Source organism: Chamaea fasciata, unplaced genomic scaffold, assembly GCF_029207755.1.
Source record: "Chamaea fasciata isolate MVZ Bird 193981 ecotype frontalis unplaced genomic scaffold, bChaFas1.0.hap1 SCAF_897, whole genome shotgun sequence".
Taxonomy (NCBI): Eukaryota; Metazoa; Chordata; class Aves; order Passeriformes; family Sylviidae; genus Chamaea; species Chamaea fasciata.
In genome coordinates this window covers 2,589-26,408 of record NW_027094982.1, presented here as the reverse complement: position 1 = coordinate 26,408, position 23,820 = coordinate 2,589, and the positions used below count along the sequence as shown (strand labels likewise).

The window sequence follows — 23,820 nt, the reverse complement described above, 5'->3', positions numbered from 1 at the left end:
GCTCTCTCCCCGCCATAGTTTCCCCTCAGCGATCTCTCCCCGCCATAGTTTCCCCTCAGGACTCTCCCCCCGCCATAGTTTCCCCTCGGGGCTCTCTCCCCGCCATAGTTTCCCCTCAGCGATCTCCCCCCGCCATAGTTTCCCCCTCAGGACTCTCCCCCCGCCATAGTTTCCCCCTCAGGACTCTCCCCCCGCCATAGTTTCCCCTCAGAGCTCTCTCCCCGCCATAGTTTCCCCTCAGAGCTCTCTCCCCGCCATAGTTTCCCCTCAGGGCTCTCTCCCCGCCATAGTTTCCCCTCAGGGCTCTCTCCCCGCCATAGTTTCCCCTCGGGACTCTCTCCCCGCCATAGTTTCCCCCTCAGCGATCTCTCCCCGCCATAGTTTCCCCTCAGGGCTCTCTCCCCGCCATAGTTTCCCCTCGGGACTCTCTCCCCGCCATAGTTTCCCCTCGGGGCTCTCTCCCCGCCATAGTTTCCCCCCGCCATCCCTCCGCCGCCGTTCTCTCCCCTCATCTCTCGCTCCGTTCCCCTCTCCGCCGCTCGCGGCCCCGCAGCCCGAGCTCAGCCCGCCGCCTGCGCGCGCATCCTCCCTCCCTCCCCTTTCCCCTCCCTCCCCGCTCCTTCCGCCATCTCCGCGGGCTCCGCCGGCGCCCATCCCTCAACTCCCGGCCCTCTTTTCCCTTTCCCCCCCCATTTCCTCTTCCTCTTCTTCCTCCTCCGAGCGACTCCGCTCAAACGAAAAGAAGGATTAAACCCCGGGCCGGTAGCGCTTTTTTTATTATTTTTTCCCTCCTCCTCCTCCTCCCCGAATAGCTCCGGCCCCGGGGAGGAAGGGGAAAAAAAAACGGGGCGAGAAGCTCAGATGGAGAAATCGGGGAGGATGGATTGCCCCGCTTTGCCTCCGGGTTGGAAAAAAGAAGAAGTCATTCGGAAATCGGGTTTGAGCGCCGGCAAGAGCGATGTTTATTATTTCAGGTGAGCGAGGGACGGTTGGATTGTTTAAATGAGCCGGTTTTCTCCCTTTCCCCGGGGGCACTCGGAGGGAGGGGGGAGATTGTCCAGAGTTCCTTCCTTCCGCCATGGTCGCGTCCCGTCACGGGGACGATTCGCTTGCTCACCGGCCGGGCGAATATTCCCCCCTTCGCCTTTTTTATTATCATTATTATTATTATTTGTTTCCCAAGGAACGATCTCGGTAGTTTGATGATTGTTTTTTTTACGGTTCTTACACAGAGGAAACCGGAACTCTCGGGGGACGGGGGGGGGAAAAAAAAAAAACAAACCAAACCCAACCAACTCGGGAAGTTTTTTTGACGGAAACGTTCCGCTTCTTTCTGAGAGAAATCCTAAAGTTTTCTCCCGGAGATAATTCCCGGTTCTTTCTCAGGGAGATTTCCGTTTGTTTTCCCCGCGGAGAGTTCGGCGCCTTTTAATCCCGCCTTGATTCCTTCCCCCCCCCCGCCCGCCGCCGGTTCCTTCTCTGGAGCCGGAACCGGAGCTCCCGTCATGGTGGAAACTCGGGAATTTTATCCGAGGAGCGTTTCCGCTTCCTTCTCGATGGAGGAAGCGCCGCTCCTTGTCACCGAGCGATTCCGCTTCCTTCGCTGAGGGGGAAACTTCAGTTCTTGTCGCGGGAGGAGATCGGGATGGTCTGACGGGTTCCCGCCATGATTCCCCCTCAGGGAGATCCCGCCATGATTCCCCCTCAGGGAGTTCCCGCCATGATTCCCCCTCAGGGAGATCCCGCCATGATTCCCCCTCAGGGAGATCCCGCCATGATTCCCCCTCAGGGAGATCCCGCCATGATTCCCCCTCAGGGAGTTCCCGCCATGATTCCCCCTCAGGGAGATCCCGCCATGATTCCCCTCAGGGAGTTCCCGCCATGATTCCCCCTCAGGGAGATCCCGCCATGATTCCCCCTCAGGGAGATCCCGCCATGATTCCCCCTCAGGGAGTTCCCGCCATGATTCCCCCTCAGGGAGTTCCCGCCATGATTTCCCTCCTTTGATCTCAATTTTTCCATCCACGTTCTTTTTGGTGAGTTGATTTCAATCCCCTCAATCCATCTTTTATCAATTATTTATTTTATTTCTTTTATCCCCGGGAGGGACAAGCTCATCCCAAAGGATTCCGGCCGCTTGAAGTTTCTCCCGAGGAGAATTTGGCCAACGGCAAAAAAAAAAAAATTTGGGATTTCTTTGGGAAAAAAAATAAAAGCTGGGAATAAGAAAAAAGGAAAAAATTCCCATCGATTGGGGGGAAAAAAATTGGGATTTTTTAATGGATTTTTTTGAGGGGTTTTTTTTGAGATTTTTGGGGGGAGGGGAAATTTTCATGGAATTCTGGGGAGGGGAAAAATTGGGATCGGCAGGGGGAAAAAAAATCGGGATTCTCCTGTTGGGAAGGGAATGGTTGTTAGGAGAATTTCAGGATAATCGGGGGGGGGGGAAAAAGTGGGAAAACTCGTCCGGCCGGGAATGGAAATCACTTCATTGGATATGCAAATGAGGTCATTTGCATAGTGGCTTTTCTTTTGCTGCTCATTGGTTATCCAGGTTCTGCGTCCGGGGGAAAAAGTTGGGAATTCGGGGGATTCCCGGTGTTTTTCAAGCTACCCCCTCAAAATTCCGTAAAAATCTCCCAAAATTCCATAAAAATCCCGGCCCCAAAAATTCCCTCCAAACCTCCCAAAATTCCCTCCAAAATTCCATAAAAATCTCCCAAAATTCCATAAAAATCCCCCAAAATTCCATAAAAATCCCGGCCCCAAATTCCCTCCAAACCTCCCAAAATTCCCTCCAAAATTCCATAAAAATCCCTCCAAAATTCCATAAAAATCCCCCAAAATTCCATAAAAATCCCGGCCCAAAAATTCCCTTCAAACCTCCCAAAATTCCCACCAAAATTCCATAAAAATCCCTCCAAAATTCCATAAAAATCTCCCAAAATTCCATAAAAATCCCGGCCCAAAAATTCCCTCCAAACCTCCCAAAATTCCCTCCAAAATTCCATAAAAATCCCCCAAAATTCCATAAAAATTCCCCAAAATTCCATAAAAATCCTGCCCCAAAAATCCCCAGAAAAATTCCCTCCAAACGTCCCAAAATTCCTTTAAAAATTCCCCAAAAAATTAAAAAAAAATTCCCTAAAATTCAAAAAAAAAAATCCAAAAAATTCCCCCAAAACCCCCCAAATTTCTCTGAAATGCAAAAAGAAATTCCCCCAAATTCTTCAAAAATTCCCAAAAAACCCCGAAAATTTCCTAAAATCTTTAAAAAGTTCGGGAAAACCCCCCCAAAAATCCCAAAAACCCTCAAAAATTCCAAAAAAATTCCCGGAAGTCCCTCCAAAATCCCCCAAAAAACAATCTCAAAAATTCCTCAAAAATTCCCCCAAAAAACCTCAAAAATGCCCCAAAATCCCCCAAATTTCACCCCCAAACCTTCAAAAATTCCCAAAAAATCCCCCAAAACTTCCCGAAAATCCTTCAAAAATTCCGGAAAAAGAGAAAAATTCCCAAAAAATCCCTCAAAATTTCCCAAAAAGCTCTGAAAAATTCCCAAAAAACCCTGAAAATTCTCCAAAAATTCCCAAAAAACCCTGAAAATTCCCCCAAAAGTCCCAAAAACCCCCAAAAATTCCCAACCCTCCCCCCAAATCCCCGAAAATCCCTCAAAAATTCTGGGAAAGCAAAAAAAATTCCTAAAAAATCCCTCAAAAATTCCCCAAAACTTCCCCAAATTTCTCCCCCAAACCCTCAAAAATTCCCAAAATTCCTGGAAATCCCAAAAAATTCCACAAAAAATCCAGAATTCTTTCGGAAAATCCAAAAAAATCCAAAAAATCACTGTCAAAACCCCGAATTTCGCCGGAATTTCACCGGAAAACCTCCAAAAATCCCCAAAATCCCCCCCAAACCCTCAAAAATTCCCAAAAATCCCCCAAATCCCCCAAAATTCCAAGAAAAATCCAAAATTCCCTTGGAAAATCAAAAAAAATTCTGAAAAATCACCTTAAAATCCTGAATTTCGCCGGAATTTCACCGGAAAACACTCCAAAAATTCCCAAAAATCTCCCCCAAACCCTCAAAATTTCCCAAAATTCCTGGAAATCCCCAAAAAATTCCATAAAAAATCCCAAATTCCCTTAAAAAATCCAAAAAAATCCCCAAAAATCGCCTTAAACCCCCGAATTTTGCTGGAATTTCACCGGAAAATTCTCCAAAAATTCCCCAAAATTCTCCAAATTTTCCCCAAACCCTCAAAAATTCCCAAAATTTCCCCCAAATCCCCCAAAATTCCAAGAAAAATCCCAAATTCCCTTAAAAATCCAAAAAAATTCCCAAAAATCACCTTAAAACCCCGAATTTCGCTGGAATTTCACCGGAAAATTCTCCAAAAATTCCCCAAAATTCCCCAAATTTCCCCCTGACCCTCAAAAATTCCCCAAAATTTCCCCAAATCCCAAAAAATTCCCCGAAAAATCCCAAATTCCCTTGAAAAGTCCAAAAAAATTCCGAAAAATCGCCTTAAAACCCCGAATTTCGCCGGAATTTCACCGGAAAACACTCCAAAAATTCCCAAAATTTCCCCCAAAACCTCAAAAATTCCCAAAATTTCCCCCAAATCCCAAAAAATTCCATAAAAAATCCCAAATTCCCTTAAAAAATCCAAAAAAATCCCCAAAATCACCTTAAAACCCCGAATTTTGCCGGAATTTCACCGGAAAATTCTCCAAAAATTCCGCAAAATTTCCCAAATTTCCCCCAGACCCTCAAAAATTCCCAAAATTCCTGGAAATCCCAAAAAATTCCACAAAAAATCCAGAATTCTCTCGGAAAATCCAAAAAAATCCAAAAAATCACCCTCAAAACCCCGAATTTTGCCGGAATTTCACTGGAAAACCTCCAAAAATTCCCCAAATTTCTCCCCCAAACCCTCAAAAATTCCCAAAATTCCTGGAAATCCCCAAAAATTCCACAAAAAAATCCCAAATTCCCTTAAAAAATCCAAAAAAATTCCCAAAAATCGCCTTAAACCCCTCGAATTTCGCTGTCAAATCCCAAATTTCACCCGAATTTCACCGGAAAACCTCCCAAAATTCCCAAAAATTCCCCAAATTTCCCCCAAACACTCAAAAATTCCCAAAATTCCCCAAATCCCCAAAAAATTCCATAAAAAATCCCAAATTCCCTTGAAAAATCCAAAAAAGTTCCAAAAAATCACCTTAAAACCCCAAATTTTGCCGAAATTTCACCGGAAAATTCTCCAAAAATTCCCAAAAATCCTCCCCAAACCCTCAAAAATTCCCAAAATTCCCCAAATCCCCAAAAGTTCCCCAAAAAATCCCAAATTCCCTTAAAAAATCCAAAAAAAATCCCAAAAAATCGCTGTAAACCCCCCGAATTCCGCCGCCAAACCCCCGAATTCCTCCGGAATTTCCCCGGAAAAAACCTCCCGAAATTCCCGAACTTTCCCGCTTTTCCCGTGTTTTCCCCCCGCCAGCCCCAGCGGGAAGAAGTTCCGCAGCAAGCCGCAGCTGGCTCGTTACCTTGGCAACTCGGTGGACCTGAGCTCCTTCGACTTCCGCACGGGCAAGATGATGCCCGGCAAGCTGCAGAAGAACAAGCAGAGGCTCCGCAACGACGCCCTGAACGCCAGCAAGGTGAGGGGAGAGCTCCAGGATTCCCGGGGATTTCGGGGAATTTCGGAGCGGGAATGGTTTGGGAAAAATTGGGAATTTTTGGGGGAATTTTTTGGGAATTTTTCAGATTTTTTTTCAGATTTTTTGGGGATTTTTTTGGGATTTTTTTGGGATTTTTTTGGGATTTTTTCAGATTTTTTTCAGATTTTTTGGAGGATTTTTTGGGATTTTTTCCAGATTTTTTCCAGATTTTTTCCAGATTTTTTTGGATTTTTTTGGAATTTTTTCGGATTTTTTTCAGATTTTTTTTCGGATTTTTTCAGATTTTTTTCAGATTTTTTTGGATTTTTTTGGGATTTTTTCGGATTTTTTTCAGATTTTTTGGGGATTTTTTTGGATTTCTGTGGGATTTTTTTGAGATTTTTTTGGGATTTTTTGAGATTTTTTTTGGGATTTTTTTGAGATTTTTTTTGGATTTTTTCGGATTTTTTTGGATTTTTTTGAGATTTTTTGGGGATTTTTTTGAGATTTTTTGGGGGTTTTTTCAGATTTTTTTTTGGATTTTTTTCGGATTTTTTTCAGATTTTTTGGGTTTTTTTTTCAGATTTTCTTCCAGATTTTTGGGGGAATTTTTTCTATTTTTTCAGATTTTTTTCCAATTTTTTTCTGATTTTTTTTTTATTTTTTTCAGATTTTTTGGGGGATTTTTTCAGATTTTTTTCAGATATTTTTCGGATTTTTTTGGATTTTTTTCAGATTTTTTTGGATTTTTTTCCAGATTTTTTTGGAATTTTTTTCAGATTTTTTGGGGATTTTTTTGAGGTTTTTTTGAGGATTTTTTCAGATTTTTTGAGGATTTTTTGGGAGATTTTTGGGGTTTTTGGGGCATTTTTTGGCGGGGATTTTGGCAAGCTGCAGAAGAACAAGCAGAGGCTCCGCAACGACGCCCTGAACGCCAGCAAGGTGAGGGGAGAGGTCCAGGATTCCGGGGGATTTCGGGGAATTTCGGAGCGGGAATGGTTTGGGAAAAATTGGGAAATTTTGGGGAATTTTTTGGGAATTTTTCAGATTTTTTTCAGATTTTTTTCGGATTTTTTTGGGATTTTTTTGGGATTTTTTTGAGATTTTTTTGGGATTTTTTGAGACTTTTTTTTGAGGATTTTTTGGATTTTTTCCAGATTTTTTTCCAGATTTTTTCCAGATTTTTTCCAGATTTTTTTGGGATTTTTTTGGAATTTTTTCGGATTTTTTTCAGATTTTTTTCGGATTTTTTTGGGATTTTTTTGGGTTTTTTTTAGGATTTTTTCAGATTTTTTTTGGATTTTTTGGAGGATTTTTTGAGGATATTTTGGGATTTTTTCCAGATTTTTTTGGAATTTTTTTCGGATTTTTTCCAGATTTTTTGGAATTTTTCCGGATTTTTTTCGGATTTTTTTTCAGATTTTTTTGGGTTTTTTTCAGGGTTTTTTTGGATTTTTTTGAGATTTTTTTGGGATTTTTTTGAGAATTTTTTGGAGTTTTTTTGAGATTTTTTGGGGATTTTTTAGAGATTTTTTTGGGATTTTTTGAGATTTTTTTGGGATTTTTTGAGATTTTTTTTGGGATTTTTTTGAGATTTTTTTGGGGATTTTTTCGGATTTTTTTGGATTTTTTTGAGATTTTTTGGGGATTTTTTTGAGATTTTTTGGGGGTTTTTTCAGATTTTTTTTTGGATTTTTTTCGGATTTTTTTCACATTTTTTGGGGTTTTTTTTCAGATTTTTTTCCAGATTTTTGTGGGAATTTTTTCTATTTTTTCAGATTTTTTTCCAATTTTTTTCTGATTTTTTTTTATTTTTTTCAGATTTTTTGGGGATTTTTTTGGGATTTTTTCAGATTTTTTTCAGATATTTTTTGGATTTTTTTGGATTTTTTTCAGATTTTTTCGGATTTTTTTCCCAGCTTTTTTTGGAATTTTTTTCAGATTTTTGGGGGATTTTTTGAGGATTTTTTGAGGATTTTTTCAGATTTTTTGAGGATTTTTTTGGACATTTTTGGGGTGTTTTTGGGGCATTTTTTTGGCGGGGATTTTTGCAAGCTGCAGAAGAACAAGCAGAGGCTCCGCAACGACGCCCTGAACGCCAGCAAGGTGAGGGGAGAGCTCAGGATTCCCGGGAATTTTGGAGCGGGAATCCTTTGGGAAAATTTGGGAATTTTTTGGGCATTTTTTGGGAATTTTTCAGATTTTTTTCGGATTTTTTTCAGATTTTTTTGGGAATTTTTTGGGATTTTTTTGGAATTTTTTTCAGATTTTTTTGAGGAGTTTTTGGGATTTTTTCCAGATTTTTTTGGAGATTTTTTCCAGATTTTTTCCAGATTTTTTCCAGATTTTTTGGAATTTTTTCGGATTTTTTTCGGATTTTTTTTCGGATTTTTTCAGATTTCTTCAGATTTTTTTTGGATTTTTTCAGATTTTTTTCAGATTTTTTTGAGATTTTTTCGGATTTTTTTGAGATTTTTGGGGATTTTTTTGAGATTTTTTGGATTTTTTCAGGTTTTTTTTGGATTTTTTTTGGATTTTTTCAGATTTTTTTTCAGGTTTTTTTGGATTTTTTTTGGATTTTTCAGATTTTTTTTCAGGTTTTTGGGGGAATTTTTTCTATTTTTTTCAGATTTTTTTCCACTTTTTTCTGATTTTTTTGGGATTTTTTTCAGATTTTTTCAGATTTTTTTCAGATTTTTTCTTATTTTTTCAGATTTTTTTGGGATTTTTTCGGATTTTTTTCCTATTTGTTCTAGATTTTTTTGGAATTTTTTCAGATTTCTTTCAGACTTTTTTCAGATTTTTTTTGGATTTTTTCCAGATTTTTTTCAGATTTTTTTTTGGATTTTTTTCAGATTTTTTTTTGGATTTTATTCAGATTTTTTGGGGGTTTTTTTCAGGTTTTTTCGGGTTTTTTTCAGATTCTTTTGAAAATTTTTTCAAGGATTTTTTGGGATTTTTTTCAGATTTTTTTCAGATTTTTTTGAGATTTTTTTCCAGATTTTTTTTGAGATTTTTTCCAGTTTTTTTGGAGTTGTTTTGGATTTTTTTCAGATTTTTTGGGGATTTTTTCAGATTTTTTTTCACATTTTTTTCACATTTTTTTGGATTTTTCTGGGATTTTTTTCAGATTTTGTTCAGAATTTTTAGGGGATTTTTTTCAGATTTTTTGGGGATTTTTTCAGATTTTTTGGGGATTTTTGGGGGGATTTTTGAGGGATTTTTTTGGGATTTTTTGAAGATATTTTTGAGGATTTTTTTTTGGATTTTGGGATTTTTTTGAGGATTTTTGGGGGGATTTTTTTGGGATTTTTTGAAGATTTTTTTGAGGATTTTTTTTGGGATTTTGGGATTTTTTTGAGGAGTTTTTTTGGGATTTTGGTATTTTTTTGAGGATTTTTGGGGGGATTTTTTGGGGATTTTTTGAGGATTTTTGGGGGATTTTTAAAGATTTTTTGAGGATTTTTTGGGGAATTTTTGGGGGATTTTTGGATGATTTTTGGATGATTTTTGGAGGGATTTTTGGGGGATTTTTGGGGGATTATTTTGAGGATTTTTTGGGGGATTTTGGGGGTTTTTTTGAGGATTTTTGGAGGGATTTTTTGGGGTTTTTTTTGAAGATTTTTTGGGGGATTTTTTGAGGATTTTTTGGGGGATTTTTTGGGACTTTTTAAAGATTTTTTTGAGGATTTTTTGGGTGATTTTTTGGGGATTTTTGGGGGGATTTTTTGGGGCTTTTTTCAGATTTGTTTCTGGGTTTTTTGGGAGATATTTTTGTGATTTTTTGAGGATTTTTTGGGGGTTTCTTTTCAGATATTTTCCAGGGTTTTTTGGGATTTTTTGGGGGGAATTTTTGGGGAACTTTTGGGGGGATTTTTTGGGGTTTTTCGGGGGAATTTTTTGGGGGATTTTTTGAGGATTTTTTGGGGTTTTTTGAAGATTTTTGAGGATTTTTTTGGGGTTTTTTCAGATTTTTTTCTGGATTTTTGCGATTTTTGGGGGAATTTTGTGGGGATTTTTTTGGGGTTTTTTTCAGGTTTTTTTCTGGGTTTTTTGGGATTTTGGGAATTTTTTTGAGGATTTTTTGGGGAATTTTTTGGGAGATTTTTTTGGGAATTTTTTGGGAGATTTTTTTGGGTGGGTTTTTTTGAGGAATTTTTGGGGGGGGATTTTTTGGGGTTTTTTTTAGGATTTTTGGGGGGTTTTTTTTGATTTTTTCTGGATTTTTTTTTTTGAATTTTTTGGGGGATTATTTGGGATTTTTTTCAGGATTTTTTTTGGGAATTTTGGGGGAATTTTTAGGGGATTTTTGTGATTTTTTGAGGGTTTTTTGGGGATTTTTTGGGGTTTTTTTTGAGGATATTTTTTGGGTTTTTTTCAGATTTTTTTCTGGGTTTTTTTTGGATTTTGGGGCATTTTTTGGGATTTTTTTTGAGGGATTTTTGGGGGGGATTTTTTGGAGGATTTTTTGGGGGATTTTTTGAGGCTTTTTTGAGGATTTTGGAGATTTTTTTTTTTTCCAGGATTTTTCAGATTTTTTTCCTGGATTTTTTGGGGGGTTTTTCGGAGGATTTTTTCCCGAATTCTTTCAGACTTCTCTTCGGAATTTTCGGGGCATTTTTTGCCAAACAAAGTTTTCATTTTTCCCTTCGATTTTTCCCCAAAATTCCCATTTTTTTTTTCTTTTTTTTGGCAGGGCAAACCCGACCTCAACACGACCCTCCCCATCCGACAGACGGCGTCCATCTTCAAACAGCCCGTGACCAAAGTGACCAACCACCCCGGGAATAAAGTCAGGAGTGACCCCCAGAGACTGACAGAGCAGCCCAGACAGGTGGGGAGAAATGGGGGAAAAATTGGGGGAAAACGGGGAAAAAATTTGGGGCAAAAATCGGGGAGAAAGGGGAAAAAACGGGGAAAAAATCAGAAGGAAAATGGGGAAAAAATTGGGTGAAAATTGGGGGAAAAATGAGGAAAAAATGGGGAAAAATTGGGGGAAAATGGGGAAAAAATTTGGGGCAAAAATCAGGGAAAAAGGGGGGAAAAACGGGGGAAAAATCGGAAGGAAAATGGGGAAAAAAATTGGGTGAAAATTGGAAGAAAAATGGGGGAAAAATTTGGGGCAAAAATCGGGGGAAAAGGGAAAAAAAACTGGGGAGAAAAGTGGAAGGAAAATGGGGAAAAAATTGGGGAAAAAATGGGGGAAAATTGGGGAAAAATGGGAAAAAGTTTGGGGCAAAAATCAGGGAAAAAGGGGAAAAAAACGGGGAAAAAATTGGAAGGAAAATGGGGAAAAAATTGGGTGAAAATTGGGGGAAAAATGGGGGAAAAATGGGGAAAAATTGGGGAAAAATGGGGAAAAAATTTGGGGTAAAAATCGGGGAGAAAGGGGAAAAAAACGGGGAAAAAATTGGAAAGAAAATGGGGAAAAATTGGGTGAAAATTGGAAGAAAATTGGGGAAAAAATGGGGAAAAATTGGGGAAAAATGGGAAAAAGTTTGGGGCAAAAATCGGAGAAAAAGGGGAAAAAAATTGTGGAAAAAATTGGAAGGAAAATGGGAAAAAATAGGGTGAAAATTGGAGAAAAATGGGGGAAAAATGGGGAAAAATTGGGGAAAAATGGGGAAAAATTGGGGACAAAAATTGGGAAAAAAGGGAAAAAATGGAGAAAAAATTGGCCAAAAAATGGGGAAAAAATCGGGGGGGAATTAGAAGAAAAATGGGGGAAAATGGGGAAATTTAGGGGAAAAGTGAGAAAAAAATTGGAGGAAAAAATGGGGAAGAAAATGGGGGAAAATAAGGAAAAAATAGGAAAAAATGAGGGAAAAATATGGGAAAAAAGGAGAAAAAGTTGGAGGAAAAATGAGGAAAGTTTGAGGGAAAAAGGGGAAAAAGTAAGGAAGAAATTGGGGGGAAATTGGGAAAAAATGGGAAAAAATTGGAGGAAAAAATGAGGAAACTTTGAGGGAGAAATGGGGGAAAAATTGAGGGAAAAAATGGGGAAAAATGGGAATTTTTGGAGCAAAAAAAGGGAAAAATGGGAGGAAAAATTGGGGGAAAAATAGGAGAAATTGGGGGGAAAAAGGAGATTAAATGGGGAAAAAATGGGGAAAAATTTGGGATTTTTGGGATGAAAATTGGGGAAAATTGGGGGAAATGGGGGAAAATTTGGAATTTTTGGGATGAAAATTGGGGAAAATTGGAAAAAATGGGGGAAAAATTGGAAAAAATGAGGAAAAATGGGGAAAATGGAAAAAATGTGGGAATTTCCTAGAAAATTTAGATTTTTTTCCCCATTTTTAACAAAAATTCCCTTTTTTTTTCCGGTGTTTTTTGGGAGATTGGGAAAAACGCGAAAAAATTGGGGGAAAAATCCGTCAAAAAATTGGGAAAAAAAACCCCCGGAAAAAATGGGGCAAACGGAGAAAATTTGGGAATTTCCTGGAAAACTCGGAGTTTTTTTTCCCCGTTTTTAACGAGAATTCCCATTTTTTTTCCAGCTTTTTTGGGAGAAGAGGCTCCAAGGGCTGAGCGCCTCCGACGTCAGCGAGCAAATCATCAAATCCATGGAGCTGCCCAAAGGCCTCCAAGGTGGGGGGAAAATGGGGGAAAAATGGGGGAAAATGGGGAAAATGGGGGAAAAAAGGGGAAAATTGGGGAGAAATGGAGAAAATTGGGGGAAAAATGGGGGAAAAAATGGGAAAAATTGGGGGAAATTGGGGAAAGAATGGGGAAAAATTAGGGGAAAAATTGGGGAAATTGGGGGAAATTGGGGAAAAATTGGGGAAAAATTTGGGGAAAATTGAGGGGGAAATTGGGGAAAAAATGGGAAAAATTGGGGAAAAAATGGGGAAAAATTGGGGGAAATTGGGGAAAAATTGAGAAAAAAATTGCAGGAAAATGGGGAAAAAATGGGGGGAAAATGGGAAGAATTGGGGGAAAAATTGGGGAAAATTGGGGAAAAATGGGGAAAAAATGGGGAGAAATGGGGGAAAAATGGGGAAAAAATGGGGGAAAAATTGGGGAAAAATTGAGAAAAAAATTGCAGGAAAATGGGGAAAAAATGGGAAAATGGGAAGAATTGGGGGAAAAATTGGGAGAAAAATAGGGAAACAATGCTAAAAAAAAGAAAGAATGGGGAAAAATTTGGGGGAAAAATGGGAAAAATTGGGAAAAGAATGGAGAAAAAATGGGGAGAAAAAGGGAAAAATGGGGAAAAATTGGGGGAAAAATGGGGAAAAAATGGAGAAAATTGGGGGAAAAAATGGGGGAAAAGGGGAAAAATTGGGGGGAAATGGGGAAAAAATGGGGGGAAAATTGGGGAAAAATGGGAAAGAATTGGGGGAAAATTTAGGGAAAAAATTGGGAAAATTTGGGGGAAAATTGGGGGGAAATGGAGAAAAAATGGGGAAAATGGGGGGAAAAATTTTTGGGCAAAAATGGGAAAACTGGGAGAAATTGGGGAAGAAATGGGGAAAAAAATTGGGGAAAAATGGGGGGAAAATGTAGAAAAATTGGGGGAAAATTGGGGAGAAAATCAGGGAAAAAAATTGGGGGAAATGGGAAAAAAATGGGGGAAAAAAGTGGGAAAAAAAAGGGGAAAAATCGGGAAAAATTCGGGAGAAATTGGGGAAGAATGGAGAAAAACTCGGGACGAATAGAAAATGTTGGAATTTGGCCAGGAAAAAAAAATTCCTGGAATTTGAGAAAAAAAAGATCTCGGGGTTTGAGGGGGAAAAAAAAAATTCCGGGAATTTGGGTGGGAAAAAAATCCCGGAATTTTAACCTGAAAATCTTGGAATTTGGGCCGGAAAAAAAATGGGATTTTGAGCCGAAAAGGTGGAATTTCCGAGCCGTAAAAAAATGGGATTTTGAGCAAAAAAATCAGGATTTTAGGGAGAAAAAACAGGAATTTTGAGTGAAAAAAAATTCTGGAATTTTTGGGGGAAAAATCCCGGAATTTGGTCCAAAAAAAAAATGGGATTTGGGCCAAAAACTCGTGGAATTTTTTGAGGAAAAACCCTGGAATTTGAGCCAGAAAAATCCTGGAATTTGAGCCATAAAATCCTGGAATTTGGGCCCAAAAACGTGGAACTTTTTTGAGGAAAAACCCCTGGAATTTTAGCCAGAAAACCTGGAAATTTTGGCAAAAAAAAATCCCGGTTTTCCACCCAAAAAAAGGGATTTTTTAACCAAAAAAACCTGGAATTTTTTTGAGAAAACTCCTGGAATGTTTTTGGGGAAAATCCTGAATTTCGGCCGGAAAAACCGGGAATTTGGGCAGAAAAAACACGGGATTTGGGCCAAAAATCCTGAAAATTTTTTTGGGAAAAACTCCACATTTTTCATCCAAAAAAAAATGGGATTTTGCCAAAAAATCGTGGAATTTTTTGGGGAAAAATCATGGAATATTTGGGGAAAAAACCTGGAATTTTGGGCCAAAAATCCTGGAATTTTTGGGGGGGGAAAATCCTGGAACTTTCATCCAAAAAAACCCCAGGATTTGGGCTAAGAACCCTGGAATTTTTTGGGAAAAATCCTGGAATACTTGGGAAAAATCCTGGAATTTGGTTCAAAAAACCCCACGGGATTTGGGCCCAAAATCCTGGAATTTTTTGGGGAAAAATCCCAGAACGTGAACCAAAAAATGCCGAGATTTTGGGTTAAAAAACTCCCGGATTTTGACGAAAAAACAAGGTAATTTTGCCCCAAAATCCTGACATTTGGGGCAAAAATCCCGGAATTTTTTTTGGAAAAACCCTGGAATATTTAGGAAAAAACTCCTGGAATTTGAGCCAAAAAATCCTGGAATTTTTTAAGGAAAAAAAAACCCGGCACGTGACCCAAAAACCGATTTCGGGCCGAAAAAATCCCATTTTCCCTCCGTCGAAACGGGATTTTTTAACCGAAAACCCCCGAATTTTTGAGGAAAAACCCGGGAATTTTTGCCAACCCATCCAACCTTGGAACGTTTTCATATTTTTTTGGGTCCAGGCGTCGGTCCCGGCGCCAGCACGGAGTCTCTCCTGTCGGCCGTGGCCAGCGCCCTGCACACCAGCTCGGCTCCCATCACGGGGCAGAACTCGGCGGCCGTGGAGAAGAACCCCGGCATCTGGCTGAACACGGCGCAGCCGCTCTGCAAAGCCTTCGTGGTCACCGACGACGACATCCGGTGAGGCCGAAAACCTCCCAAAAAAAAACGTGTTCTTTGTACCAAAATCTGCGGGTTTTCCCCCAAAAAAATCCCATTTTTTTCGGTCGAAAAATTCCCATTTTTTCCCCACAAAAATCCCATTTTTTACCCCCAAAATTCCCATTTTTACCCTCAAAATTCCCATTTTTCAACTAAAACTTCCCATTTTTTCTCTCCCCCAAAATCCCCATTTTTTGCCCCAAACTTCTCATTTTTACCCCCAAAAATTCCCATTTTTACCCCCCAAAATTCCCATTTTTACCCCCCAAACTTCCCATTTTTACCCCCCAAAAATTCCCATTTTTCAACTAAAACTTCCCATTTTTTCTCCACAAAATTCCAATTTTTTACCCCCAAAAATTCCTGTTTTTTGCCCCAAAATTCCCATTTTTCAACTAAAAAATTCCCATTTTTACCCCCAAAATTCCCATTTTTACTCTCCAAAATTCCCTTTTTTCCCCAAAAACTCCCATTTTTTCTCTCCCAAAATTCCCATTTTTTGCCCCAAACTTCCCATTTTTACCCCCAAAAATTCCCATTTTTACCCTCAAAATTCCCATTTTTCAACTAAAACTTCCCATTTTTTCTCTCCCAAAATCCCCATTTTTGCCCCAAACTTCCCATTTTTACCCCCAAAATTCCCATTTTACCCCCCCAAAATTCCCATTTTTACTCTCAAAATTTCCATTTTTCAACTAAAACTTCCCATTTTTTTTCCACAAAATTCCAATTTTTTACCCCCAAAAATTCCTGTTTTTTGCCCCAAAATTCCCATTTTTCAACCAAAAAATTCCCATTTTTTCCTCCCCAAAATTCCCATTTTTACTCTCCAAAATTCTCTTTTTTCCCCAAAAACTCCCATTTTTTCTCTCCCAAAATTCCCATTTTTTGCCCCAAACTTCCCATTTTTGCCCCCCAAAAATTCCCATTTTTCAACTAAAACTTCCCATTTTTTCTCCACAAAATTCCAATTTTTTACCCCCCAAAAATTCCTGTTTTTTTGCCCCAAAATTCCCATTTTTCAACCAAAAAATTCCCATTTTTTACCCCCCCAAAATTCCCATTTTTACTCTCCAAAATTCCCTTTTTTCCCCAAAAACTCCCATTTTTTCTCTCCCAAAATCCCCATTTTTTGCCCCAAACTTCCCATTTTTACCCCCCAAAATTCCCATTTTTCAACTAAAACTTCCCATTTTTTCTCCACAAAATTCCAATTTTTTACCCCCCAAAATTCCCATTTTTTGCCCCAAAATTCCCAGTTTTACCCTCAAGATTCCCATTTTTCAACTAAAACTTCCCATTTTTTCCTCCCCAAAATTCCCACTTTTTGCCCCAAAAATTCCCATTTTTTGCCCCAAAAATTCCCTTTTTTTTCTCTCAAAATTCCTCTTTTTTCTCTCTAAAAATTCCAATTTTTTCTCTCTCAAAATTCCTGTTTTTTTCCCAAAAACTTCCCATTTTTTTCTCTCTCAAAATTCCCCTTTTTTTCCCAAAAACTTCCCATTTTTTTCTCTCCAAATTTCCCATTTTTTCCTCCCCAAAATTCCCATTTTTTCCTCCCCAAAAATTCCCATTTTTTCTCCTTCAAAATTCCCATGTTTTTTTTCCCACAAAATTCCCATTGTTTTCCCCCAAAATTCCCCTTTTTTCCTCCCCAAAATTCCCAATTTTTTCTCTCAAAATTCCCATTTTTTGCCCCAAAATTCCCATTTTTACTCTCAAAACTCCCATTTTTCAACTAAAACTTCCCATTTTTTCTCCACAAAATTCCAATTTTTTACCCCCAAAAAATTCCCATTTTTTCCTCCCCAAAATTCCCATTTTTACCCTCAAAATTCCCATTTTTACCCCCCAAAAACTTCGCTTTTTTTCTCCCCAAATTCCGATTTTTTCTCCCCAAAATTCCCATTTTTTGCCCCAAAAATTCCCATTTTTTCTCCCCAAAATTCCCATTTTTTTTCTCTCAAAATTCCCATTTTTTCTCTCCCCAAAATTCCCATTTTTGCCTCTCCAAATTCCCATTTTTTCCTCCGCAAAATTCCCTTTTTTTTTCCCCAAAAATCCCATTTTTCCCCGCAAAATTCCCATTTTTTACTCCCAAAATTCCCTTTTTTTTTTTTTTTCGGAATTTTTGGGGGGGAAACATGGAAAGTTTTGGTGAAAACAATCCAGATTTTGAGTCAAAAAAAAATTCAAAAAAATCGGATTTTTTTAACCAAAAAAATCGGAATTTTTGGGGGGAAAAAAACGAAAATTTTTGGTGAAAAAAAATCCGAATTTTTGGCTATAAAAAATCCGATTTTTCAGCCGAAAAAAAGGGAATTTTTTGGGGGGGAAAACCCAGAAATTTTTTGCGTCAGAAACTCGAATTTTGGGTCAAAAAAATTCCAAAAAAACCCCGGATTTTTTTGACCAAAATAATCGGAATTTTGGGGGAAAAACCCGCAATTTCTTGGCGACAAAAATCCAAATTTTGGCTCAAAAAAAATTCCAAAAAAACCCGGATTTTTTGGGGTCAAAAAAATTCCAAAAAACCCGGATTTTTTTGACCAAAAAAATCGGAATTTTGGGGGGGGAAAAAACAAAAATTTTTGGTGGAAAAAATTCCGAATTTTTGACTATAAAAAATCTGATTTTTCGGCCGAAAAAAAGCGAATTTTTTGGGGGCAAACCCAGAAATTTTTTGCGTCAGAAATTTGAATTTTGGCTCCAAAAAATCCCCAAAAAATCGCGTTTTTTTGACCAAAAATGTGATTTTTTTGGGGCAAAAAAAGTGAGTTTTTTTGGGTTGAAAAAAACAAACTTCGGGCCACCCTCGACGGGACCAATTTTGTCATTGCTGTTGTTTCCCCCCCGGTCAGGAAACAGGAGGAGCGGGTGCAGCAGGTGAGGAAGAAGCTGGAGGAGGCGCTCACGGCCGACGTGCTGTCGCGCGGCTCCGAGCCGCCGGGAGCGGCCGCGGCCGAGGCGGGCGACGGGCACGAGGCGTGAGGAGGAACGACGAAAACGACGACGACGACGAGCCGGGCTCAGGTACTGGACGCGGGAAAAAATCGGGGAGAGGGGGGAAAAAAAAAATTCCAGGGTTTTGTCTCCTGGAAAGTTGGAGGGGGGGGTTTTTTCCCGGCGAAATTCCCGTTTTTTTTTCCCGGCAAAATTCCCGTTTTGTTCTCTAAAAATTCCTGGTGTTTCTCCTCAAAAGATTCCCGTTTTAGTCCCCAAAAATTCCCATTTTATTCTCCCCGAAATTCCCATTTTTTTCCTCCTCAAAATTCCCATTTTTTCCCCGCCAAAATTCCCGGTTTTTTCCCTCAAAAATTCCCTTTTTTCCCCTCAAAAATTCCCGTTTTTTTCCCGGCAAAATTCCCGTTTTGTTCTCTAAAAATTCCTGGTTTTTCACCTCAAAAAATTCCCGTTTTATTCCCCAAAAATTCCCGTTTTTTTCCTCTCAAAAATTCCCATTTTTTCCCGCCAAAATTCCCGTTTTTTCTCCTCTCAAAAATTCCCATTTTTTCCTCTCAAAAATTCCCGTTTTTTCCCGCCAAAATTCCCGTTTTTTCTTCTCTCAAAAATTCCCATTTTTTCCTCTCAAAAGTTCCCATTTTATTCCCGCCAAAATTCCCGGTTTTTTCCGCCTAAATTCCCGTTTTTTCTCCTCTCAAAAATTCCCTTTTTTTCCTCTCAAAAATTCCCGTTTTTTCCCTCGAAAATTCCCATTTTTTTCCCCTCAAAAATTCCAATTTTTCCCCACCAAAATTCCCATTTTATTCTCCCCGAAATTCCCATTTTATTCTCCCCGAAATTCCCATTTTTTCCCCGCCAAAATTCCCGGTTTTTTCCCTCAAAAATTCCCTTTTTTCCCCTCCAAAATTCCTGTTTTTTCCCGCCAAAATTCCCATTTTATTCTCCAAAAATTTCCGTTTTTTTTCCGCAAAAAATTCCCTTTTTTTCTCCCCGAAATTCCCTTTTTTTCCCCTCAAAAAATTCCCATTTTTTCCCCACCAAAATTCCCATTTTGTTCTCTTCGAAATTCCCATTTTTTTTCTCCTCAAAATTCCCATTTTTCCCCTCAAAAAATTCCCATTTCTTCCCCTCAAAATTCCCATTTTTTTCCTTTCAAAAATACCCGTTTTTCCCCCTCAAAAAATTCCCATTTTTTTCTCCTCAAAATCCCATTTTTTCCCTCAAAAAATTCCCATTTCTTCCCTCAAAAATTCCCATTTTTTATTCTCTAAATTCCCTTTTTTTCTCCTCAAAAAATTCCCGTTTTTTCCCGCCAAAATTCCCGTTTTGTTCTCCAAAAATTCCCGTTTTTTCTCCTCTCAAAAATTCCCTTTTTTCCCCTCAAAAGTTCCCATTTTATTCCCGCCAAAATTCCCGGTTTTTTCCCCTCAAAAATTCCCGTTTTTTCCCGCCAAAATTCCCGTTTTGTTCTCCAAAAATTCCGGTTTTTCTTCTCTCAAAAATTCCCTTTTTTTCCTCTCAAAAATTCCCGTTTTTTCCCCTTAAAAAATTCCCTTTTTTTCCCTCAAAGAGTTCCTATTTTTTCCCCTCAAAAATTCCCATTTTTTCCCTCAAAAAATTCCCATTTTTTCCCCACCAAAATTCCCATTTTATTCTCCCCGAAATTCCCATTTTATTCTCCCCGAAATTCCCATTTTTTTCGCCTCAAAATCCCATTTTTTCCCTCAAAAATTCCCATTTTTTCCCCCCTCAAAAATTCCCTTTTTTCCCGCCAAAATTCCTGGTTTTTTCCCTCAAAAAATTCCCATTTTTTCCTCTCAAAAATTCCCGTTTTTTCCCGCCAAAATTCCCGTTTTTTCTTCTCTCAAAAATTCCCTTTTTTCCCCTCAAAAGTTCCCATTTTATTCCCGCCAAAATTCCCGGTTTTTTCCGCCAAAATTCCCGTTTTTTCTCCTCTCAAAAATTCCTTTTTTTTCCTCTCAAAAATTCCCGTTTTTTCCCTCGAAAATTCCCATTTTTTTCCCCTCAAAAATTCCAATTTTTCCCCACCAAAATTCCCATTTTATTCTCCCCGAAATTCCCATTTTATTCTCCCCGAAATTCCCATTTTTTCCCCGCCAAAATTCCCGGTTTTTTCCCTCAAAAATTCCCTTTTTTCCCCTCCAAAATTCTTGTTTTTTCCCGCCAAAATTCCGATTTTATTTTCCAAAAATTCCGGGTTTTTTTCCGCAAAAAATTCCCTTTTTTTCTCCCCGAAATTCCCTTTTTTTCCCCTCAAAAAATTCCCATTTTTTCCCCACCAAAATTCCCGTTTTGTTCTCTTCGAAATTCCCATTTTTTTCCTCCTCAAAATTCCCATTTTTCCCCTCAAAAAATTCCCATTTCTTCCCCTCAAAATTCCCATTTTTTTCCTTTCAAAAATACCCGTTTTCCGCCTCAAAAAATTCCCATTTTTTTCTCCTCAAAATCCCATTTTTTCCCTCAAAAAATTCCCATTTTTTATTCTCAAAATTCCCATTTTTTCTCCTCAAAAAATTCCCTTTTTTTTCTCAAAAAAAATCCCATTTTTCCCCTCAAAAATTCCGATTTTTTCCCCTCAAAAATTCCCGTTTTTTCCCACCAAAATTCCCATTTTATTCTCCCCGAAATTCCCATTTTTTTCGCCTCAAAATCCCATTTTTTCCCTCAAAAATTCCCATTTTTTTCCCCCTCAAAAATTCCCTTTTTTCCCGCCAAAATTCCTGTTTTTTTCCCTCAAAAATTTCCTATTTTTTCCCTCAAAAATTCCCATTTTTTCCCCTCAAAATTTCCCTATTTTTCTCCCCGAAATTCCCATTTTTTTCTCCTCAAAATTCCCTCTTTTTACCTCTCAAAAAACTCCCTTTTTTTCTCCTCAAAATTCCCATTTTTTTCCCCTCAAAAATCCCCATTTTTTCTCTCAAAAATTCCCTTTTTTCCCGCCAAAATTCCTGGTTTTTTCCTCTCAAAAATTCCCTTTCTTCCCTCGAAAATTCCCATTTTATTCTCCAAAAATTCCCATTCTTTCTCCTCAAAAAATTCCTTTTTTTCTCAAAAAAATTTCACATTTTTCCCCTCAAAAATTCCTGTTTTTTTCCCACCAAAACTCCCATTTTTTTCTCCAAAAATTCCCTTTTTTTCTCAAAAAATTCCCTTTTTTTCTCCTCAAAATTCCCGTTTTTTCCCGCCAAAATTCCCATTTTATTCTCCAAAAATTCCCGTTTTTTCCCCCTCAAAAATTCCCATTTTTTATTCTCAAAATTCCCTTTTTTCCCCTCCAAAAATTCCCATTTTTTCCCTCAAAAATTCCCGTTTTTATTCTCAAAATTCCCATTTTTTCCCTCTCAAAAAATCGCGCTTTTTTCCCCTCAAAAATTCCCAAAATTTTCCCCAAAAATTCCCATTTTATTCCCCAAAAATTCCCATTTTTTTCTCAAAAAAATTCCCTGTTTTTCCCCTCAAAAATTCCCATTTTTCCCCTCAAAAATTCCGATTTTTTCCTCTCAAAAATTCCCATTTTTTCCCCACCAAAATTCCCATTTTATTCTCCCCGAAATTCCCATTTTTTTCTCCTCAAAACCGCATTTTTTCCCTCAAAAATTCCCAAAATTTTCCCCAAAAATTCCCATTTTATTCTCCAAAAAATTCCCATTTTCCACCTCAAAAATTCCCATTTTTTCCCCTCAAAAGTTCCCGTTTTTTCCCGCCAAAATTCCCATTTTATTCTCCAAAAATTCCTGTTTTTTCTCCTCAAAAATTCCCATTTTTCCCCCTCAAAAAATTCCCTTTTTTTTCTCAAAAATTCCCATTTTTTCTCTCTCAAAAAATCGCTTTTTTTTCCCTCAAAAAATTCCCATTTTCCCCCTAAAAATTCCCATTTTTGTCTCCTCAAAATTCTTTTCTCAGAAATTCCCGGTTTTTTCCCAAAAATGCTTTTTTTCCCCTCAAAAATTCCCGTTTTTCCCCTCAAAATTTTTTTCAAAATTTCCCTTTTTTTCCCCCCAAAATTCCCTTTTTTTCTCTTCAAAATTTCCCTTTTTTTTCCCCCCAAAATTTCCTTTTTTCCCCAAAAATTCCCATTTTTTTTCTCTTCCAAAATTCCCTCTTTTTTTCCCCAAACAAATTCCCATTTTTCCCTCACAAATTCCCATTTTCCCCCCAAAATTCCGACTTTTTTCCTCCCAAATCCAGAAATTTTTTCCTCAAAAACTTTGGATTTTTTCCCACAAAAATTCGGATTTTTTTCAGCCAAATTCATAAATTTTTCTCCAAAAATTCCCAATTTTTTCCTCAAAAATTCCCATTTTTTCCCCAAAATTCCCATTTTTTTTTCTTTGTTTCCTCCCCAAATTTTCCAAAACTGAAAATTAGGAGGAAAAAATTTCGGGAAAATTGAGAATTTTGGGGATTTTGTGGGGAAAAAAATGGGAAAAATTAGGAAAAAAATGGGAATTTTTAAAGGAAAAAATGGGAATTTTTGAAGGGAAAATTTGGAATTTTTAAAGGAAAAAACTGAGAATTTTTTAGGGGAAAAATGGGAAATTTTTGAGGGAAAAACTTGGAATTTTTGAGGATGAAAAACGGAAAATTTGGGGGGTAAAAACGGGAATTTTTGACCAAAAAAAATGGGAATTTTGAGGGAGGAAAACGGGAATTTTTAAAGGAAAAAAAAATGGGAATTTTGGAGGGAAAAAATTGGAATTTTTGAGGATAAAAAAAGGAAAATTTGGGGAGAAAACCCGGGAATTTATAAAGGAAAAAATGAGAATTTTTAAGGGGAAAAAGGGGAATTTTTGTAGGAAAAAAATGGGAATTTTGAGGGGGAAAACCGGAAATTTTTTTGTGCGGAAAAATCGGGAATTTTTAAAAGAGAAAAACAAAAACGGAGAGAAAAAACCGGGAAAATTTTAGGGAAAAAAAAAAATGGAAAAAATTCTGAATTTTTTTCCCCAAATTTTCTTTTCAAAATTTATTTTTTTTTAAAAAAAATCCTTTAAAAATCCAAATTTTTGTTTTGTTTTGTTCTTTTTCCAGGTACTCGAATCCCAAGGAGGAAAAAAAATTCCTCAAAAAACAAAAAAATTCCCCAAAACTTTTTTGAGGCACTTTTTGTTTTTAAAATTTCTTTTTTTTTTTCTCTCTTTTTTTTTCCGCGACTTCCGAGGAATTAAAAAAACAAAAATTTTTATTTTTAAGGAAATAAAAAATAAAATCTTTAATTCTTTTTTTGTTTTTTAAGGATGTAAATAATTTTATGGGGGGAAAAAAAAAAAAAACCCCAAAAAAATCTTAAAAATTCCCGGAAAATCGAAAAAAAAATTCTCTATAAAAATATTTTTTATTTTGAGGTTTTTTTCCCCCTTTTTTGAGAGAGAAAAAAAAATATTTAAATAAAAATTTAAAAATTTTTGTGATTTTTTTTTAAAAATAAAAAAAAGATCAGGGCCGTTCCCGAGGGAAAGAAATAATAATAAATAAAGATATAAATATATAAATATATAAATATAAAATATCCCAGGATTCTGTAAATAAAATTATTAAAAAAATATATTAAAAAAATAAAGAAATAAGAGAAAAAAAAATGATTTTTTTTTATATATTAATACCTGGAGATAAAGAAATAAAGAAATAAAATTTTTTTTAAAAAAAAATTGAAAAATTCTGGCAAGAGAAATAAAACCGATTTTTATTCCGAGAGGTTTTTTTTTTTGTTCGGAGCGTCTCCGCGTTGGGCGAATGGAGGGGGGGGGGAGGGGGAGGAAAAAAGATTAATTCTCGATTAATTAGCGCTTAATTAGCGATTAATTAGCGATTAATTAGCGCTTAATTAGCGATTAATCAGCGATTAATTCTCATGAATGACTCGTTAAGTCGCGACTCGCGCCCAAATTCTCTGAGAGGGGTGGGGGGGAGGGGAGGAGGAAACGCCGCCTTTTTCCCGCCTTTTCTCTGAGGGGGGCGGGGCATGGCGGATCGACCAAT

At 37.7% G+C, this 23,820-nt stretch overlaps 1 protein-coding gene across 1 annotated transcript; it reads left to right on the top strand.

Annotated features, from left to right (window-relative positions):
* Positions 1–488: 488 nt before the first annotated feature.
* Positions 489–23,586, top strand: LOC136306022 (methyl-CpG-binding domain protein 2-like). The gene is made up of 7 exons (XM_066209371.1): positions 489–974; positions 5,504–5,663; positions 10,360–10,497; positions 12,164–12,254; positions 14,658–14,835; positions 17,718–17,889; positions 22,873–23,586. Exons 1-6 carry the CDS (start codon positions 862–864, stop codon positions 17,845–17,847), a joined length of 810 nt encoding a protein of 269 aa, XP_066065468.1. The 5' UTR covers positions 489–861; the 3' UTR covers positions 17,848–17,889; positions 22,873–23,586.
* Positions 23,587–23,820: the final 234 nt, after the last annotated feature.